This window comes from Amblyomma maculatum, chromosome 3, assembly GCF_055883805.1.
Source record: "Amblyomma maculatum isolate TAMU_Amacu chromosome 3, ASM5588380v1, whole genome shotgun sequence".
In the NCBI taxonomy this organism is placed as follows: domain Eukaryota; kingdom Metazoa; phylum Arthropoda; class Arachnida; order Ixodida; family Ixodidae; genus Amblyomma; species Amblyomma maculatum.
The window spans coordinates 165905108-165925268 of NC_139346.1; the positions used below are offsets into that span (position 1 = coordinate 165905108).

At 42.8% G+C, this 20161-nt stretch overlaps 1 protein-coding gene across 3 annotated transcripts in view; it reads left to right on the forward strand.

Moving 5' to 3' along the window:
• Nup75 (nuclear pore complex protein Nup75) overlaps positions 1 to 20161 on the forward strand; it is an 81261-nt gene that overhangs the window by 33114 nt on the left and 27986 nt on the right. For all 3 annotated transcript variants that reach the window (XM_084598507.1, XM_084598504.1, XM_084598506.1), the window contains exons 11-19: positions 512 to 549; positions 1496 to 1589; positions 1917 to 2020; positions 7855 to 7938; positions 10388 to 10453; positions 12462 to 12512; positions 16207 to 16304; positions 18898 to 18983; positions 19546 to 19577. In XM_084598507.1, the coding sequence (XP_084454633.1) occupies positions 512 to 549; positions 1496 to 1589; positions 1917 to 2020; positions 7855 to 7938; positions 10388 to 10453; positions 12462 to 12512; positions 16207 to 16304; positions 18898 to 18983; positions 19546 to 19577 (653 nt within the window). The remainder of the gene's footprint in view (positions 1 to 511; positions 550 to 1495; positions 1590 to 1916; positions 2021 to 7854; positions 7939 to 10387; positions 10454 to 12461; positions 12513 to 16206; positions 16305 to 18897; positions 18984 to 19545; positions 19578 to 20161) is intronic.

Consider the following 20161-nt stretch of genomic DNA (forward strand, 5'->3'; position numbering starts at 1 on the left):
CTTTGTGGTTTAACTTGGTTTAACCATGGTTGAACCAAGTTTAGACGAGTGATAACTCTGTTTTTGCATGGTTTTGCGTGATTCAATGTTTGCTTTTGTCTAATCTTCGAAACCATTTCAGTGACATGACATTGTAGCTTAAAATTCAATTTTTAGTTGTAAATAACGAATTGCCAGTAATTACGACCTACAATTAGCTCAGTGCAGTTACATGACATAATCTATCCCATGATGTATCACTTGATGTAGCGTTAAGTTCAATTCTGAATCACAGTAACTAATTAGAAGTAGTTATTTACAACCATGCATTCTAATTGTATTAGAGCTCAGTGCTCTAATACACTACCTAATATGTGAGCTTAGTATATTAAAAGACGAATGGTATATGGCAGTGAAGTTTGTTATAAGCTGGCTTATTTGTTACAGTTTGGCCGGTGTGCAAGCATTTCCTCGTTCTTTGCCACTTAAGGAGTGTCCGTAGCTTAATGACATTTTGTCCTACTTTTTGCAGATTTTAATGGGCGACAAGGAAACCCTTGGAAGAGTAAGGTGTGTGTTTTATTTACCATTATTTTTTTTTGTTCATTGTATTCACCAGTTATGAATATTTAACAACTGCCAGTGATTTTAATGCAGGCTAGTGAGATATCCTGATGTTACCAAAGAATTGAGTTGTGTGCTTGTCATTATTTTGTCATTTTTCTTAAAAAGCGTACAATGTACCTGGAGAATGTTATGGATAAAAAAGCAGCAGCGGAAAAAAAAGTGGCCTCGACCATGGTCATTTGACAACCATTTGATTAGAGATCACTGATTTAATGTCACGTGACCATGTTGTTGTTGCAGTTTCGTTTCACAAGGGCACCATTTTTGATAACTGAACCTGCCACGGAGATCGCGTTAATATTTCCAGCAGCTTTTACGTTTTCAGAATTAATGCTCGTCCTCGATGAGCAAATCTGCGAGGTTAACCTTTAAGTGCTCTTGAGAAGCAAGGCCGCTAGCTTTGCACAGTATGCAACTGTTTGTCATCGGACACAGACAGCAAATCAACCTGAAATAACAAATTGGTGTTTGTAATTAGTATAGAGCGCAAAACAACTTTTTCAAACATTCCCTTTGATAAACAGTTGCTTGCTTCATTTCACTGTGTCACGCATGGTACTGGCTTAGCTATGAAGACATAGCTGTAAAGGAGTGTAACAATATCAATACTATCAGTTGAAAAATTATAGGAGGGCGCTTAAGCCTGCTTGGGAGCGGAAATAGTGAAAGCCACTTTACAGGACTGTTTCTAACTGCGTAGTCATCGGCATCACCGCTGCCGTTATCATTATTATTGCCAACTGCATCATTATTGTTGTCACTACTGTCATCATTCTTTGTTTTTTTTTTCCTCGTAAGGACCACCTGTTACAAAGGGAAAGTTACATATTCAAATCAGGAAAGACTTTTGCCTTAATTGTCAGTTTTTCAACGCTGTTGTACTTTTCAGGGAGCTGTGCTCAACGTGGTACAACTACCTGGTCACCCTGGTGACCTACACCTGTCCAACGTACGAGCCACAGATGCTGGCTGACCTTGCAGAGGTGAGTGACCTGACTTTGCCATCTGACCTTTGGTGGCTTGTCCTTGTGCCATACATCTCAAGAAAATTTTGAACTGCCCAGGGTGCAAAACATATTCGTTGTGTTACATTATGGAACTGCACAATGGTGCCAATGCCACAGGAAATGAGCACTTTTGTTATTGAGAGTGAGCATTAGATATTGAAAAAGATAATAATTTACTGCTACTAAGAGTAATTTACGTGGTTGCTGGCACTGATGACATACATCAGGCAGACTGTGCTGATTTTGGCTGTGTACACTGTACACACTATTAGGATGATGCCACGTTTCTCTGTTGACAAACAGGACTGTGCGTCAGCGTTTGGAGGGGTGGAGCCTTCTGGAAGCATGGACAACATTCTGTTGGCAGCATTCCGGTTCGACTTGCCCCTGGTTATTCGAGAGGCCAGGTGAGCTACTAATGTAATATTTTAACCAGGGGTGGAAGTGCTGCTCCATTTGCTCCATTCGGCTCCAAAATGCTTTTCCTGCTCCATCCTGCTCCGAAATGCAGTATTGCTTCAAAAAACTGCTGCAAACTGGCAGCCCCGATGCTCTGCCATGTAATTTAGCAGAACACAGATTTTTGGTGCACAGGGGACTATTAATGATACTTCTGCAAAAATGCGATTCAATGCAATTTGATTAAGCGACCGTGAGAAGCACACCGGGGTGATGACATACTCCGAGTTCTGTGCACACACTCTAGGAGCAGCCTTAGTTGAAACAGGCAGCACAACGGTGGCAAAGTAACGATGCATCTTGCGCTAAGCTTAATATGTATAAGTTTCATAAACTAGGAAAGCAGACAGAGTAACTAGTTTGCAAGTAAATTTAAAACAAGCTACAGATGATTGGAGGGAAATAATTACGAAAATAAATGTTCTGTGCACTTTGCATAGCGCCTTCTCCAAGCCTTTTGAATTGCCGGTGGTGAGAGAAGTGGGCGAAGCAGTCACGGCAGGTACCTTGAGCCGTTAAGAAAGTTGTCTGACAACACAGAACTCAAGTTTTTCTAGGGGTCCAGTTGTGAAAGCAAGCAGGTACTTCACTACCCTGCCTCTTTGTTAGTAACAAGCGTGTAGAGTTTATGTCAGACAAAAGCGTAAGGGGGTGATGCCACAAAGGTGTCATTCAGTAGACATGTTCTCAAGAGCGTTGGAAAGCCATGCGGGCCTGTCACCAATGGGTGTAATACCGTTGTCACACAGACATTTCGAAGGCGCTCGAACCAACTGTCTATCGATTCGAAGGTTTTCGAAAGCTACCACATGGGCGTTTTCAGTGACCATTCTGATGATAGTGAGTCAGCGGAGCAGCTCAGAACTCCATCGAGATCTCGAAGGCCTTTGAACGTCGCGCAACTTTGCTAGCGTTGACCCGAGTAGCATCACGCACACACGTGCACAGCATGCTTACGATACAAAGGCATGAACGAGCGTTGTTATTTTATAGTATCTTTAATTTACGCTGCAAAATATTAATTTCCGTAATTATTTTAAAATAGCATCGCTCTTTTTAAGGCGCATTATTTATGTACTCTCTACCACTGTAACATGCGCTGTCGAGAAAAGCAAACACAATGAAAAGCACCGCCGGATGAACGTCAGCGTGTTTAAAAAAAAAACAGTTGTCCTTGAATAACAACTAAACACCTGCAGTTTTTTTTTTTTTTTTTTTTTTTTTTTACGCAAGCTTGACATAAGGCATATTATAGAAACTTGTGTAAATTATTTTCGGTAAGGAACCGGAGCAGGCTCTCACTCTTGTTGTCGGTGAGCCATTTAGAGAAGTCCTCTTCCCTTGTTGGGGATAGTCCCACTTCACGCAGAATCTGTCCTTGATGCCCTTGTCCCTGCACAAGTCCACAGCAGGTGGCGAACATCCACTTCTGCAGTTGGTGTGGAACACTTCGGGCATGTGGTTAGTCTGATGTTTGCTTGAGATTCCCATCGGCATGTTACTGACGGGGTAAGGGCCGCCCCAGCTCTTATCCTTCTAAGGGAAACACCTGCAGTTACTAAAAAAGGTGACAGTTATATTTTATTTTGCATTTATAGAGAGATTTTAGCTCTTTAAGCAGAACTGAAAGCAACGATAGTGGCGTCACAAAAGTTTGGCGCCCAACCACCAGAACTATTTCAACAGCCTTCGAGTTTTGCTGTGTAACAGCGGCACAACTCCTTCGAGTTAGATCGCGATTGAAAATCTTGAAGGCTATCGACTCAATCGCCTTTGAAAATGACCGTGTGACAGGGGTGTAAATTAAGGACGCGCCATTTTCGCTCAGGTGGAACCATGAGGAGCCACGGGAAGAAGGCTATGAAGCAAAAGAATCTGGAGAAGGAAAAGGCTACCCTTGAGTGCAGCCTATCCTTCCTGAAGGGACTATTGACCAGTGCCCTGCAATTTTTCAGCACAGGCATATGCTCAAAAAGGATACACACAAGATAGTGGAAATGTGCTGCTCATTGATGTTATCGCCAAACTAGTGGTGCTGCTTGAGCACAGCACAGTGGTAGACTCCACGTTGGAGTCTGTCATGTCAAAATAGTTAGACTTAGTTCACTTATAAAGTGTAGAAGCATACATTCGGCTTGCTGCCAGTCTTTTCCCAATTTTTCCTCAGGTCAGTTGTGTTGTCTTAAATATGTGTACAGTGGACGCGCGCTAAACGAAACCCGCATAAACAGAAACTCCTTTTAAATGAAACAATTTCAAAAAAAGTCATTGGTTTCATATACAATCAGTGTAGAGTCGTGCTGAACAATCGAAACCCCATTTTGATTGCAACATGGATAAACGAAACCGAAACTGTGCATGAGTCGTCTTTGTTGATGTTGATATCCAGAATCCAATCCTATCCAGTACCTTGCACGCCTTGTTTTTTGTTGTGAGGGTGCCATTTTGCTCTGTTCCGTGGCTGTGCTTAGTGACTTCTTTCTGGCGTGCAGTATGGAAGAAGCTGCTAGAAAGCGTCTCCATAATGCGTTGTCTTTAAGGGGGGACATGGCTCTTTGCGGCCGAAAATCGGCATAAAAATCTGATTTTTTATTTCTTCTTTTTTGCAGTCCTGAGATGTTTCCGCAACTATCTGCAAATTTTGGTTGAAAAATACCGCCTAATTCCACACGTTACAGCGTTCCAAAAATGCGAATCTGAACGTTTGGCCCTTTAAATTGAGGTCAAATCACGCTGAGGTTTGATCGAGCGCAGATCGAGAAATACGCGCTCCACAGGCATCATTTTGGTCTCGTTCGAAAGATGGTGATTCAGGCTATTCCCATGTCACAATCGGCGTCTGTGAGCAAACATCCGAAGCAGAAAACAAAGGGACAAGTTTGCGTGAAACACACGCTGCTATTGGGCTCCGAAAGCATGTGACACAAATAACCACTTTCGGTTGGCTGCCCGCATCGACTGCTTGCGGCCTGGCGCCATTTTGAAAAGGTCGCGTAGGCCTAGCTGGCTTAGCAACGTCCCGTCGTCATGACCGCGGCGTAAAATGGGGAAAATTTAGGTTCGAGCTTCATTCTGGCCTAGAAATCGAAGAAAGATAGAGATAAGAGGCGCGCTGGTGACGCGGCAACGCCGCATGCTGTTATCAGCTATCAGCGCCTACGCTCCGCGATGGGACGATAAAGGCCCGACCACATGGCAGCGCTTCTTCGGCTTCTCATCAGCGTCTCGTCTATGAGCGTTGGCGCTCGGCGCGCGCCGGAAAGGGCGACCAAACACATGACGGCGTACGAACTGGCGTCTGCAAGGCAAGGCGTGGGAGAATCCTGGACGTTCGAACAATTGTCCCTCGTCCGTAGCTAAAATCGTCCTATTCAGCGACGGCGGGAACTTACTGGGGAGGGTGGGGGAGGCAAGGGCATCAAAAGGCGCAGGCATGCACGCGGACAAAAAGAGGAGCTGTTGCTTCCGCGGAAACGAGTTGAGCCTGTGGCGGTTGGTGCCGCAGCTGCCCATGCGTGGCTTGTCGTTGGTCCCCACCTGCGAATAATTTTCGGCGTCGACGCTGAGATCTGGCCCCTCCAGATACCTGCGTCTTTCAGCGTCGTCTCGCTTCAAGGGCCAGAATTGCACCTCCGGCGACGCCGATATCCGCGACGCCGACGCGGCGCCGAAGAAATGCTGCCATGTGGTTCAGCCTTAAGGGCGTAGCCGGTGGTGCTCGGCGCGACAGATAGGAGAGCAAACGATTTCCTCGAGGCGATTCCTGCTGCTTGCGAGCATCGCAATCGTGATGATGCAGTTGAAAAAGTGATACCTAAGCAGTTTTCATGGGCGCGACAGATCGAGCGCTCAGAAAAGTTAGTGGCGCGGCGGCAGCGGCGATCGCGAAACGGCGTCACGCGCGGCATGCGGAGTGACGCCCGGCATGCGGAATCGCGAACTTTCTCGAAATAAATTTGCTTTCGAGTTACAGGGACAATTATCTCGATGGGAAACGGTGCATCCACACCAGAAACCAGTCATAACTAATTTTATCGAGTTACTGCTAGCCTTGGTAATTCAAACATATGACCAAAACGTTTTTCGCCGATTTCCCGAAATTGAATTTTGGACAGTCACCAGATCAATATTTCTGGGCCTGCTCTTGCTAGTTATTTTCTTTAAACCTAACCTCGTGTATCTTTTGACACCAAGGTAAATGTAATGACCATACCGGAAAATGTACTGAAAAGGTAGTCTTGGCACCAAAATAGACCTTTCATTGAGTCTTTTTTTTTTTTTCTTTTATGGTGTAACTTTGGCTCAAATTGGTATAAAACATTAACTTTTACTTTAATCTACTTTCCAACCATTTGATATGTCAAAACTTTCCATAATTTAGATCTACATGTTCTGACATGCTTTCCCTTGTTTTCTCGAAACAGCATTTTTGAGGGTGCTGCAGTTTTGGAGGAGCGATATCTCTTGAACTATTTGTACTATTGGTATCATTTTTTGAAGAGTGCAATAAGACTGAAATATATGCAATTATGATGAGGCAACATTTACAAAACTAAAGAACATTAATTAGGCAAAATTCTTAAAACTATGCACTCTACAAAAGAGACAATTATATATTTAAAATCAGCATGTCAAAATACATAAGTGATGCAAGTTTAATCCAAATCGGTCCATAAATAAGAAAAAAATGTTCTAAGAGGGGTGTCTCCCCTTAAAAGCCAAGATGAAAGTTTTTGATGATGTGAAGTGTGCCAAGGAGTCGGAAACTGCTATCGCAAAAAGGCATGGCATCCTAAAGTGCACGCTTTCAGGGATTCTGAAGGATCGTGACAAGATTGAAAAAGCATATAACAGCGGCGCTTTCACCCATGATAGGAAAAGGATGCATCTGGCTGAACATGAGGACCTTGAGAAAGCACTTTTCCTGTGGTTCAAGCATGCTCGAAGTTCCAATCTTCCAGTGACCGGGCCTATTTTAGAGGAGAAGGCGAGAGACATTGCACTACAGATTAAAATTGAAGACTTTAAATTCAGCGATGGCTGGTTAAGCCGTTTCAAAAAGCGCCACGGCCTTGTTTTTCGCACAATAGCAGGTAGAAAGTGCCATGGTAGATAATGATGTTTGCTCTGACTGGCAGCAGCAGAAGCTTCAAGACGTCCTTGCAAATTACAAGCCGAGCTGCGTCTTCAACGTGGAGGAAATGGCGCTTTTTAACAAGCTTTGAAGGGTCACGACTCTTAAACAAAACTGCCAATAAACGAAACAGATTTCCTTGTCCCCGTCGAGTTTTGATTAAAGGGAGTCCTATATGTTTTGGCTGTTTGTTTTGTCTTGTCAGTGATACGGGTGTAGAGCGTTGAATAGACAGAAATCAAATTGGTTATTTTTGCATGTTGGGAACAAAAACTTGCAATCATCAAAAGCGGTTGACCTTATAGACAAGTTTGATTGCTCCAAAGCTACTCCAAACTTCCACTCCTGTATTTAAGGTGCTTAATATATTTAGTGCAAGAAGGGTGACAGACATTGTGGAAGCTGCCACCCGGACATCCGCATGATATAATCGCAGCAGTTTGCTGAATTTGAAAATAGCATCTAAGCAGGATTAGCAAAAATAGTAGTTTCGACTGCCTTGTCCCACTTTGAATGCGGTCAATTAGTGTGCGAGTTCTAGTCCACGTAGGTGCCATGCCTGATTTGATGTCGCCTGTCTTGATTCCTGCAAGCCTGCTCACCTAACATGTGACAGCAGCTGACGGTCCTTTCTGTCACGTGATGCAGCCAGTTCCTGGACAGCTGGTGGTTCTCGGCTCATCTCTCGGATCTGCTGTTCCATGCTGGCCAGATGGAAGCAAGCCACCCAGAGTGAGTGGACCTTCTCACTGTATTTCTGCTGCTAGGGACTTTTAGGGGAATCGTGATTGTCGCCTTAACTTACAAAGAGTTCTCATTGGCGTGGAAACTGCATTGGGATGGTTGTTTTGGGTAAAAGACTGTCGACTCTTTGTTAACCATCAAATGTTCTGTTAGTCGAAGCTAAATCAAAAACTGTAGTGTTCTGGTTCAAAGCGAATTGGAAGTGTATAGTAATTTTGTTCGAATAGCTTTGAAGCGAATGTGTATTCAGAACATGCCTGCGTACAGAAATTTCAACGCAATAAGCATTTTCAAACCACAGGTCCATTGCATGAAAAAGGAATTTTAAAAAATGTGTTAAAGCTCTGCCACACTTATTGCACTGTCTGCCTTTTGTGAAAATGGCTATTGGAATCAGGCAAGATCACCTGTATGTAGAGCCGACATATTTAAGGGGTGGTGTGGGACTTACCTCTGGGACTCCAACTGTGGTTATCAAGTGCATTAATGAACCTGCTAGGCATACACAGAGCACCACCCGTTATCAGGTGTCAGAGATAAGCTCCCATTCCCATATGCCCCATGCTAGCTCTTCGTGGTGCCATCCGAGAGGAGAGGTATGTTAAACTGAAACCGCACAATACGAGTGTTCGACAGACATTACCCACAAATACTTTGAGATCTCAGTACCAAATGCTCGGAACGATTCAGATATTGAATACTTTATCTTTAACCGAATATTTCAACATAGTGAATATTCAAACAGGCCTAACCAAAGCATAAAATGAAATGCCTTATGGTAGAGGTTGACACCACAGAAGGCTTGACTAATGCATAACTAATGCGTCAGGGTGGCGCATTGGTTACGGCGCTCGACTACTGTTCCCAAGGGTGTGGGATGGAATGCCGGCCTCAATGGCCGCTTTCCGGTGGTGGCGAAAAGCAAGTCACCCGTGTGCTGTGCGATGTCAGTGCACGCTGAAGGACCCCAGGTGTTCGAAATTTCCAGAGCCCTCCACTATGGCATCTCTCATAGCCTGAGTCGCTTTGAGATGTCAAACCCCCAAACCAAACGAAACTAATGCTTGCAAATGGTTGTCATTTGTGCACAGTTTGTAAAATTGTATATTTTGAGGGGGAGAGTGGCTTAATGTTCCGGAACAACAGCTCCTAATGCCATTGCATTTAACACGCAATGTGATTAGGCATTTTTCGGAATTTATTTTTTCCTTTGGTGCGGTAGCTTTTTACAGTCCAATGGAATTGAGGGATACTGTAATGAAATGGAAAGTGTCCTCTCATCCTTAGGGGCTCCACTTTTTCACATGGTCTCTACATCACATGTAGCGGTGCACTTCCGTAACCGATGTTCTAACCTAACTGAGTATACTAGTCTACTTGAGTCTGCTATTGGTTCTGCTGCAAGCACTATATGTGTAAAAAGAAAATGCAGAAACCTTATTTATACCCATATCATATATTCTCAGTTTCATATTGTTTTTTAAGGTAATTACTTATGTGCAGGCTTTTTTCTTTGTTAAATGCTCTGATAAATGCCAATGAGTTTTGGTATAGTGTCACCAGCTGTTTGTCACCGTTAAGTGCTTTGGTAAATGGTAATGAGTCCTGCTATAGCTTCATCTGCTTTTCTGTCAGTACAGTCATCGACTGATTTTTCGGACTCTCAAGGGGTGGAGATAGCGTCCGGAAAATCAGGCAGTCCGAAAAAACGAATTCACGCAAAAAAAAAAGTCACTTTATTTAGCGAGCGGCTTGAAAAAGTGGTCAATATGCCTCTGCGGGGTACTACGTGGCCGTACAAGTAAGTCGGCTTGCACGCAATATCGGTCGGCGACTGTATTTGAAATAAAAATTTGGGTCAACAGAGCTAGTGTGTATATTCAGGTGACTGATTTTGAAATGCCAAGGTGGTGTTCAGATCTTTTCTTTTTTTTCTGTTTTAACAAGTGTTAGTGGAGCTGCTGCCTGACCAGCTTGCAATTGGGCTTGTTTTCTGGTGGAAAATAATCCTCATCAACACCAGCTTCACCTTATATTTTTTTATTTTGACTTTGATGTGACCTTCCATGTGCCCTCACTGTTGTAAGCCATCGTGTTCATGAGGAGACTAGTTGCCAGAATTGTGAAGTTACAAAAAAAGAATCGAAATATTTTCGTCTCCTGGCAATGTAGCAGTAAACTGTTGACATTTTTGCTTGTTTTGTCGATGGGGTTAGCTTTAGCAGTCTGTACACTCCCTGGACCTCCTACTAACTTTGCATCCAACACTTTGTTTTGCAAAATATGCATAGAAATGTAGTTTATGCACCACTTCCTGTAAGAATTCAATACAGTTTTGCAAACAGAAACTAACAACTCTTCCCATTTCTTCCGCTTCCACCTTACATGATTTGCCGAGCATTGCTGGGCTAACAAATTGCCTTTCCTCGCACTCCAGGTATGCAAGCGAGTTGAGGGAGCACCTCATCTTGGAATACGCATCGTCCCTGATGACGCATCACAGGTATGTGCTGCAACATCTGTATACGACTAGTTAGAAGTACGGTATACTCCCGTTTAGAAAAATTCTTGTATGAGGTGAACTCTTGGATGAGCTGAGCAGTCGTGTACTGTTTGCTTGATTCCCATAAATCTCAGTGGAAACAAAATCCCACTTAAAACAAACTGCTTTGCACATGTGCCTGTGTTAAGGCAAACTTTTGCAAAGACCACAACGGCAGGCAACCCTGTGTAAAAGCACTCAAGGCCAGCGGCACACTTCTGTTGAGGAAAAAAAAAAAGATGACAGCCGATTTGAATAGCGAAGTACTAACCAAGCTTAACCAAGCTTTTCATCACAAAATTGAGTGCGCTAGTCTTGTGAAACCGACTGGGAACTTCTGAGTTACCTGGTCTGCAGCATTTTCTTTATTCACGAAAGTTGATTCAACTAGTAAAATCTAATTACTGACTTTTTAATTATCAGCTTGAGGAAGAAAGTGTCAATGCGAAAGTTGCAGGTTGTTTCGAAATACTTTCTGCTAATGTAAGGTTTACGTAGCTTCATTTATTGACCTTCAAAGAAAGCTGTCATGGTCTGCTGCTGGCTCACGCCCCTTGCCCAGTGCAAGCTTCATTGGAGAGAGCACTCTAGAGAAAAGCGCATCTTGTTCTCTGAGGTGTGTCTCGATTCACAGAAGTCGCACTGCTGTCATGCAGAAGCTCTTTTTGTTGCACTTAGTTATTGTTTAACAAACTTCTTTTGTAAACTGTAGCTTCGTGCCAACATTTCGAAGCTGTTTTCAAGATTATCTACAGCTTTTGTGGTGACAATTTTTTCCTCAAGCCAATAATTAGAAAGTTGTCTAGGTTTTACTAATTAATAAAGATTAGAGAACAAAGAAAATACTGCATACTAGGCAACATAGCTCTCATCAGCTGTCAGGTGAATTTTTCAACTGTTTACAAACTTGTAGTTTAAAAAGTACGACTTCATTAAAAATTGCCTGCATAGACTGCATAAATGTCTCTCCCGCAAACTTTATACGTAGGCTTCATACATAGACTTCATACGGAGACTTCATAAGAAAATCTACCTGCATAGACTGCATGAATGTTTCTCCCATAGACTTCATACTTAGGCTTCATACGTAGACTTCATAACTAGACTTCATATGTAGACTTCATACGGGACTTCATAGAAAAATAATTTTTTATAGACACAGCATACTCGCATGTCTTCTTTATGAGCGCTTATCGTGAGGTGAACAAATATTCTGGTCCTCTGAAGCTCGTCTTAAAAGAGTATATGGATTGCGTGTATTATTCTTCGTAATGATGTATAAGACATAACTGTACATGGATCACCACATGGTTTTCACCTGCAACCATGCAATAATTTATGAATAATTTTTTTTCTCGCCTATTTTGGTGTCAACAGCAGAACATTAGCTATGACATCAAAGTTAAGTCCAGGTTACATGAGGGATGAAAGCTATAATCTCCTTCGTTGTTTTAATTTGCCGCAACACTAAAGCCAGCTTTCCACAAGAATAGGAATCAACGAGTGAACCAGCAGCAGTTATATCGCAGTAATGTATCGTTAACATAAATAATATCATTAACAAAAAGAGAATTGCAGCCTAAATTTGGCATCTGTGCTCCTTCTTTAAAGGGAGTCTAATATAAATGTTTTTAATATTGACAAAATTTAGGAGAATGACTGTGGGTGGCTATGGTGTTGTAGGCTGCTGAAACTAATCGATATTTTGAGTATATCTTGAGCCCAGAAACAGATGGAAAAACTTGGTTTGCCTTTAGCTAAATTTTGTCCAAGTGCTATTTCATTTGTGTGGACTTTTCATGCAATATCCCGTTACGCGTTCAGCTCTGTTGCTGCTGCGGAACTCTTGGCTCGGAAACACTGCTGTGAGACTGTGGGCTGCAGTTATATTGAGATTATTGTATGCTAGTTTACGAGAAGGCTTATGTGGAGCAACACTTTGTCTTACTTGCCTTACTTCTTGTTGCAGCCTCTGGCAGGTTGGTGTGGGCTACCTTGACCACTGCCCTCGACGGGGACGGTAAGGGACAACATTGCTGCATGCTGCAGCTGTTGGGAAGTTTTCAGTTCAATTCATTTTTATTTCGACTCTGTCAGGTTTCATGATGAAAAGCTATTCCCAACAGCTTGATGAAGCTTGTTGATACAATATCATTGAGGAAATTCCGGTATTAGTGTGTGCCATTAAACCGCGTTGAGATAATGCAGACATAGTTTTGCTTTTGGATGAGCGGACACCACTGATTAAAAATGTAGGATTTTCTATACTGTATCTGTCCCATCTGTTCCCATTTCTTTGTTCCCATTTTTTCTCCTTTTTTTTAAATTCAGAGCTTCTTGGTTTCAGTGTATCAGTTTGTCAACAATTGTTGTAATAATTTTATGGCATTTCATTTTGTACTGGCTTAAAGCATGAAATGGAGCCCATTTATTATTCGCAACTTTTTGTGTTCCCTGTGCCTTTTCATGGGAACGGCAACTTCATAGTCTTGCGAAAAAAAAAAAAAGAAAAGCAGAACTGTAAAACCCTCTGATTTAAACTTCATTAATTCAGAAACCTGCATAAATAGTACCGCTGGTGTGGTCTGAGCTAGCATCTATTTGAGTCTATGGCACTAGATGCTGTCTAATTTGGACGCTGCTGGCTTGCTTGCCAGCTAACTCAAACAGGCTCTTAAAGGCTGGCTGTATCAATATGTGATTAGTTGAGCAAGTAATCTCTCGGTAGTCTTCCTAAAGCTTGATTTTCATTGTGCACTTTTTTTTTGTGCATGCTTTTTCTGTGATTTGGAGTGACAATCGGGGTGCAGCCATTACGCAGAGAAAAGGACATCGGAATAAATATCTTCGGTTATGTCTGCCTTTATTATTGCGGAAACATTAATCCTCGTCCTCCTTCGCCGAGCTCGTAGTGACTTCAGGCTCATCCGTGTCCCAGATGCTTTCAGCTTAACTCTTTCGTTACCACGCCTATTCAAATCGATTTCGACATGTTGGAATCGTTGCTCGTGCACCTAGCACACCCAGTGGTTAGTCTAAGCACTGCACTTGTAGAACCAGTTTAAATTTTCCCACTCTGCCGACGTTCTGACTTTTTATGCACTTTTTTGAGAACTGATGTGCATGTGTTGTTGCGAAAAGGGGTGTGATGGCCGCGCATGAAAAAAAAAATGAAAAAATGAAAACCTGGCGCTCGTGGTAATGCAGCATTAAATCAAATTTTTGTGATCAAAAGACTTCCAGCCAGTCAAATATTGAATCATATTGTCGGATTTGTTATCTGACGGAGTTGAGTGGTGATAATTACCTGAAAATGGCACCAGTTACTCACTAGTGAGCCTTGACTCTGAGTCTGGGTGGTTTTATTCCACAAAAACCCATTCCTGAAGGTCGGCCGCGTGTCCAACATCTATACCCGGTATTTACATCCAGTTTTCAGCAGTTCTGGCTTGGAGCCTTACGCAAACCAGGAACTGCTTCACCACATAGCATGAAAAATGAGGCTGTTTCCACCTGCAGATTTTTCTTATGTAGCTGAAGAACGGTGCTGTACAGATAGTTTATTTTTTTTACACAGGGTTCCTGGGTGATTGACCTTTAATTTGTACATTCTAAATTTCATTTGTTAATAAAACGTCTAGATATTGTGCATTTTCTATCTTATATTTATCAACTTACCTAAAAAAATGGAAATTTTGCAATTATTTTTGTTATTTATTAAATTTTTTGCTTTGTAATTTATGTTTTTGGAAAGAGCATTCTATTATGTACAATTCTGTATGCTGCAACATGTGCTGCAGTATTATTTGTACTGGCAAAAAAATATCTACTGAGACGTATGAAAAACGGCCATTTTCTCGTGGTAACGAAAGAGTTAAAGTGAGTGGTATAGCCTACCTATTTCTCCACTCAGACACAAACTTGAGCTCACAAGCACAGAACAGAGCAGAGATGTGTTCCGGTTTCGAGAGTGCACGTGATTGGCAAGCCGCGGTGATGGGCCTTGGGTGACCGAGATAAATGAGAAGAGCAAACAGATGGCTGTGGCTAGCTGTGGCTTTTGCTGGCTATTCCCGATATGCGCTGCTGCCATGCTCGATTTTCGCTCCTCACCTGGCGACAGCAATTGCAAAACGTTCTGGAATTTTTTTGCACGGCAGTGTGCCCACCTTGCTGGTATTGCTGGTGTAGCTTTTAGTCGGGTAATTTTTAAATATATCTTTTTTGTACAATTTCTTTTTACAAAGTTAAGGGTGTGGCCATTATTTGAATGCGGCCATTACACGTCTTTACAGTTCATGTGCATCTCTGTGTTTTGCATGACTGCAGGTGTAAAGACAATGTGAGGGTCTCCTTTGCTATGCCTGCTTTGCTAAGCCTAGTTCCGAATTTCATTCACATTTAGAGCATTTATTTAGTGCAACTGCAAAAACCAGTATTTGCTGTGCAGTTTTCTCCTTGACCATGTGAGACTGTTGATGCACTTTTCACCAAATAAATTTATTTTGATGCATTCAGGTTATCGGCAGGTTTGTTTTTACCATTTGATAATCTGGCCTTGAGATAATTTGGGCATTTTTTCTTTGTAGAGGTGGGTGGTGTGGTGCATTTAGAAGTTGGAATTACGTGTTCTTTCAAGTAGTAGAACCCTGCTATAGTAAACTCGGATATAGTAAAGTGAAACTGAAGTCCCAGTTCATCTTCCCTAGACAACTGTACATTTTTGCCTTTTTATAGTAAAGACATTTTTGGTAAAAATCGGTTATAGTGAAGTGCATCTGGCCATGGCGACGACTCCCACGATATGACATTGCCACCCGTGCACTACCTAGAATCGCGAGGCAAAGATTTTTCATATTTGAAAAAAAAAAAAAAATAAATAAATAAATAACACTGTGTTCAAGCGGCTTTACCACCAGGAGAAGCCTACTTTAAGGAAGCCTCGGAGCCGTGAGGGAAAGCACGCAGCGCGGAGGAAAAAAAAATGTAAAGCTGTTTACAAACATGGAAAGGAGGTGGAGCGGTCCGTTTAGAAAGTAAAGGATAGTAAAAATACAGCAAGAAATAGGGAAGGGGAAGAATGGGTGAACATTCACAGTATTGTGCAGCACGAAGCATGAGGCAGTGGAGGCAAGAAGTGGAGGTGCAGCGTGTGCGGTCTTGCAGCACTTGACTGCAAGACTGCACATGCATTTATCATTTATTGCCTTTTAAAAGACGAAAACAGTAAAACGTGACACCGTGTTCACGCAAGGCTCTGATTTTCGCATGAAATCTTATTTGGTTCTATTCGTAGCTATGTTGTCCTCATGCTTAAGTGGTACTTCCACAAGATGTAAAACATTTTTATAACTGAATAAATTTGCACAAAGACATGATAAGGGAGAGATGGAAAGTATTTCTAAGTTTTTTTCATTAAGCAACAAGGCATGTTCAGTAAGTGCCTATTTAATTACCATACAGCATCTTCAGGACCATGTCATCACCAAAAACTGATATAGTAAAGATCTTTGCTGGTCCCTGTGACTTTACTATAAATGGTTTCTATTGAATTTGGCATACCCAACTTCATCTGCGATCTAATTTTTCTTCTTGTCTCCATTCATACTCCTGTAGCATGTTTGCATGTGTATAATTTGTTATGGTTTTCTGTGGTAACATTTATCACTGCTTGACTAAGTGGCTGCATTTGCTGTGCTTGCACATTCTCTCAGGGAGTATCTTGAGGCCTTCATGGAGCGGATACCATTGAGAACCCAAGCCCAGGCATTGAAAGTGGTCGAAATCCTTGAACACAGAGACATGCCTTTGGGTGAGTTCTGCCAGAACAAAGTGCAGCGCTAGCATATGTGCTGAAAGCTTGCTTCCAGTGCTGTCACTGCAAAGTGGAAAAATTAATGTGTTTTAAAAAAAAAAATAAATAAATGCTAGTACAGTAGACTCTCGATAATGGAAATCGGTTAAACGGAACAGACGCTTAAACGGAACAAACTCATCATAGTTGGTTGGTTTTCTATCAACGCAATGTAAAAAAAATCTCGTTAATCGGAACTAAAGTTTTTCGACCATTGCATAAACGGAACCGAAAACAAACTCGAAACCAAAACTAGTTGGGCAAGTGCAGCGCCATCGCGATGTGCATCACTGCTCCCCTCCCCCCAACCTCCCCGACGACTGCGACGACCTCCTGGCGGTTTCCGGTTTTCTTGCACAGTGCGCTTGCGTTGCTGCTTGCTGCCGCGGTGTGCTTGCTGTTCTGTATTCAGTTAGGCCTGCCTCAGAACCTTTCTTTGGTGTTGTAGCGACATTTCGTCACGAAATCAGGATCCGATGGCTACGCAGAAACGACAGCATAATGCGCTTGCGCTGGAAAAGAAGATGGATATTATCAATGACTTCGAGAGTGGTTGCTTTACAAAAACGGCGCTTGCGACGAAGTACGGCGTCCTGAAGAGCAGCCTGACGAGAATCCTCCAAGACAAGGACAAGCTGCGGGCGGCATTCGAAACGTCACGCTTTGGTCTCCAGCGAAAAAGACTACAAGCGGCTGACCACGAGCACCTGGAGAAGTGCCTCGTGCTTCAGCTGCGAAGGGCCCACAGCGAAAACATCCCCATCAGCGGGCCACTCATTCATGCTAAAGGAGAAGAATTCGCTCTCCAGCTCGGCATTGAAGGCTTTTCATGCAGCGATGGGTGGCTGACTAGGTTTAAAGACCGGAATGGTGTAGTGTTCCGTGCAGGGGAACCTGCCGCTGCCGATGCGACGGCATGTGGAGAGTGAAAAGCAAGACGGCTGCCCGAAATTCTAAAGGAATACGACCCTGAAAACGTCTACAATGTAGATGAGACGGCATTATTTTTCAAGTTACTGCCTTCAAAATTCCTCTCATTCAAAGGAGAGAAGTGCACCGGCGGGAAGCTGAATAAGGACAGATTGACCGTCCTCATCGGTGCGAATATGACTGGAAGCGACAAACTGAAGCCGCTAGTGATCGGAAAATCCAGGCATCCTCGCTGCTTCAAAAATGTCGCCACCTTGCCAGTTTCCTACCAGGCCAACGGCAAGGCGTGGATGACGCAGGTCATCTTCAGAGAATGGATTTGTCGCAAGGACGCACACTTCTTGCGAGAGAACAGTGAAGTTTTATTCCTTGTGGATAACTGCCCTGGACATGGCACTGTGCGGGGTTGAAGTCCATCACATTGGAATTCCTGCCAGCCAACACCACAGCACTACTACAGCCTATGGATCAGGGTGTAATTCAAGCACTGAATCCACGCTTCCGCAAAATCCTGCTTAGGAGGATGGTGTTATGCATGGACCGAGGGAAGGACTACAAGGTGGATGTCCTGTGTGCCGTTTGTATTCTTGATGACGCTTGGCGACAGGTTAGCGCGACGACCATTGCCAACTGCTTCAGACACGCTGGGTTTGCCTCAATGGCAGAAAAACCCTACACACAGGACGAGCCTGATGTTGATGTCTGCAATGCAGCTTAGGAAGATCTGCTGGTGGAAAATTGTGCTGCGATGGGCATGCAATTTGAAGAGTATATCGGGATTGGCAGTGACGTGGCAACATGCCCACAAAATACTGTGGAGAGTATTTTAGCTGATGTCTGCCCCCCCGATGAAACCGGAGACGAGGAGGAAGAGCTTGAGAACAAGGATATTGACCCCATGGTGACACCACTGCAGGCAGAGTCCGCCGTCCAAATGCTCAAGAGTTTCTTCCAGCGTGAAAATGGCTCTGCACTGTTTCTTCGCAGCTTGACCAGCATGGGTGATGCCATTCAGAAAAAGCGGCTGCAAGAACTGAAGCAAGCAAGCATAACGTCATTTTTCAGTAGTCATTAAATCGCAGTTCCCACTATCCTACCGGCAGAAGAGTAAGCGGTCTGTTGACTTCTTTTTTTTTTTTTGATGTTCATGGGCTATGAATAAAATAAAAGGTTCACTGTGTACTTTGGGCAGTAAAGTTTGTGCCCATTGTATACTGTTCTCCTTATTACCCAAATTTCGCATTTCGGGATCCACTTCCGCGGAAATCGTAAACTGTGCGCCTGCCTGTTGTGTCGGGACCGCGGAGGCTGATTGCGCAATACTGAACCTATATTCTTGATAAACGGAACTCCTGATAAATGGAACATACTTTCCCAATCCCTTGAGGTTCCGTTTAATGAGAGTGCACAGTTGATTAGCCAATGAGTACTCCTCGCATTTTCATTAAGCAGTACGATCATTCCAGTTATATTGGGACAGGGTGAATGTGAATGTATTTTGTGAAATTAAACGAGATGGCCTTGTGATATAGGAATTTTTGTTTTTTTATTACGAGAGCATTATTTATTTCTGGCTTATTGAAGCGTGTGCACGTGCTTAACTGGGCTGTTTTTCTTTCAGTCAAGGATATTTGCCAGACGCTGGCAGTTCGCATGGCTAAGAAGGGCCAGCTAGGTATCGCACTGATTTGGGCAATGCGTTGCAAGGTGAGCGGGTTCTTTTTTTTTTTTTTTTTCCTTTCTCAAAAGTTCTTTCTTTATCTCCTCTACATATTCATTTAAAATTGCTCTCAATAAAGTCTCTGGCTCTTTGGAAGGTGTAGTACGACCTCAATAAGGCGGGTGTCTTTAAATTGGAATTGTGTTAACCCAATACGAACAAAATCCGTGTGTAAAACCATTGGAAATGCATTTACGAAGATCTGTTTACATCTAAACACTGTTTATTTATGAGCGCACTGCCGCTCCGTGCTTTCATCTATGTTACATGACTGGTGGTCACAACATTGACGATGTTATGGGCAGCTCATAGTGCTCGAGGGTGCGGTCATTGCTCATGCATTCTTATAATTCATAGCAGCATAGGAGTATAGTCAGAACATCTGAAATTTTTCACATTATGCTCTCTAACCAGGAAAGCTTTAAAACATAGCCTCATTTGTGATTGCATCATTGAGAGTCTGCAGCAATAGGTTCCCTGATAATGCGCATTTGCTTCTTTCTTAGCTTGCTTGTCTCTGGACTCACAACTGCTTATTTCCCCTTTCAGAATCCTATATTGACATCGAGGCTGGCAGATCAGTAAGTGACCAGTGCATCTGCAAATTAACGATCAGTAACGGCAATTGTTGCTGCGTTACACGAGTTCTTATTCTGCTACAAGTGAGACTGTGGCCCCATAAGTGTACACTCTGGTTAGTAAATGTACGGCTTCACTGATCTTTGGAGAACTTCACATCATTAAAGTTGCATTTAGCAATATTGGTGAGCCTTGGAAACTGAATTGTGAAAAATGGTGGCACAGGAGTACTGTGAGCACTTCTTCAGGTTCAACTCGCTTCCAGTAGCTTCATTGAGACACCAGCTTTATGTGGCTGATCACGTGTAAACTTGAAACAGACCAGTATTTTTGAAACGTAAGGACTCTCATTTAGTTCTAGTGGCAGTAAATACCTTCAACTGTTTTTCTAGAATCACATTAAGGCTATTTTAATTCTTTAACATTCATCAAGTAGCCGACAAATTTAGTACGAGAAATTTGCACGAAAATTGAAACATCATTTTGAAGCTATGTTTGGGGGAAAATGATTTCCAGATGGGACTTAGCAATGCTTGTCTATAGTTTCCAGCATAATTGTACTAAAAACATTAGGGCCAGGTTATGA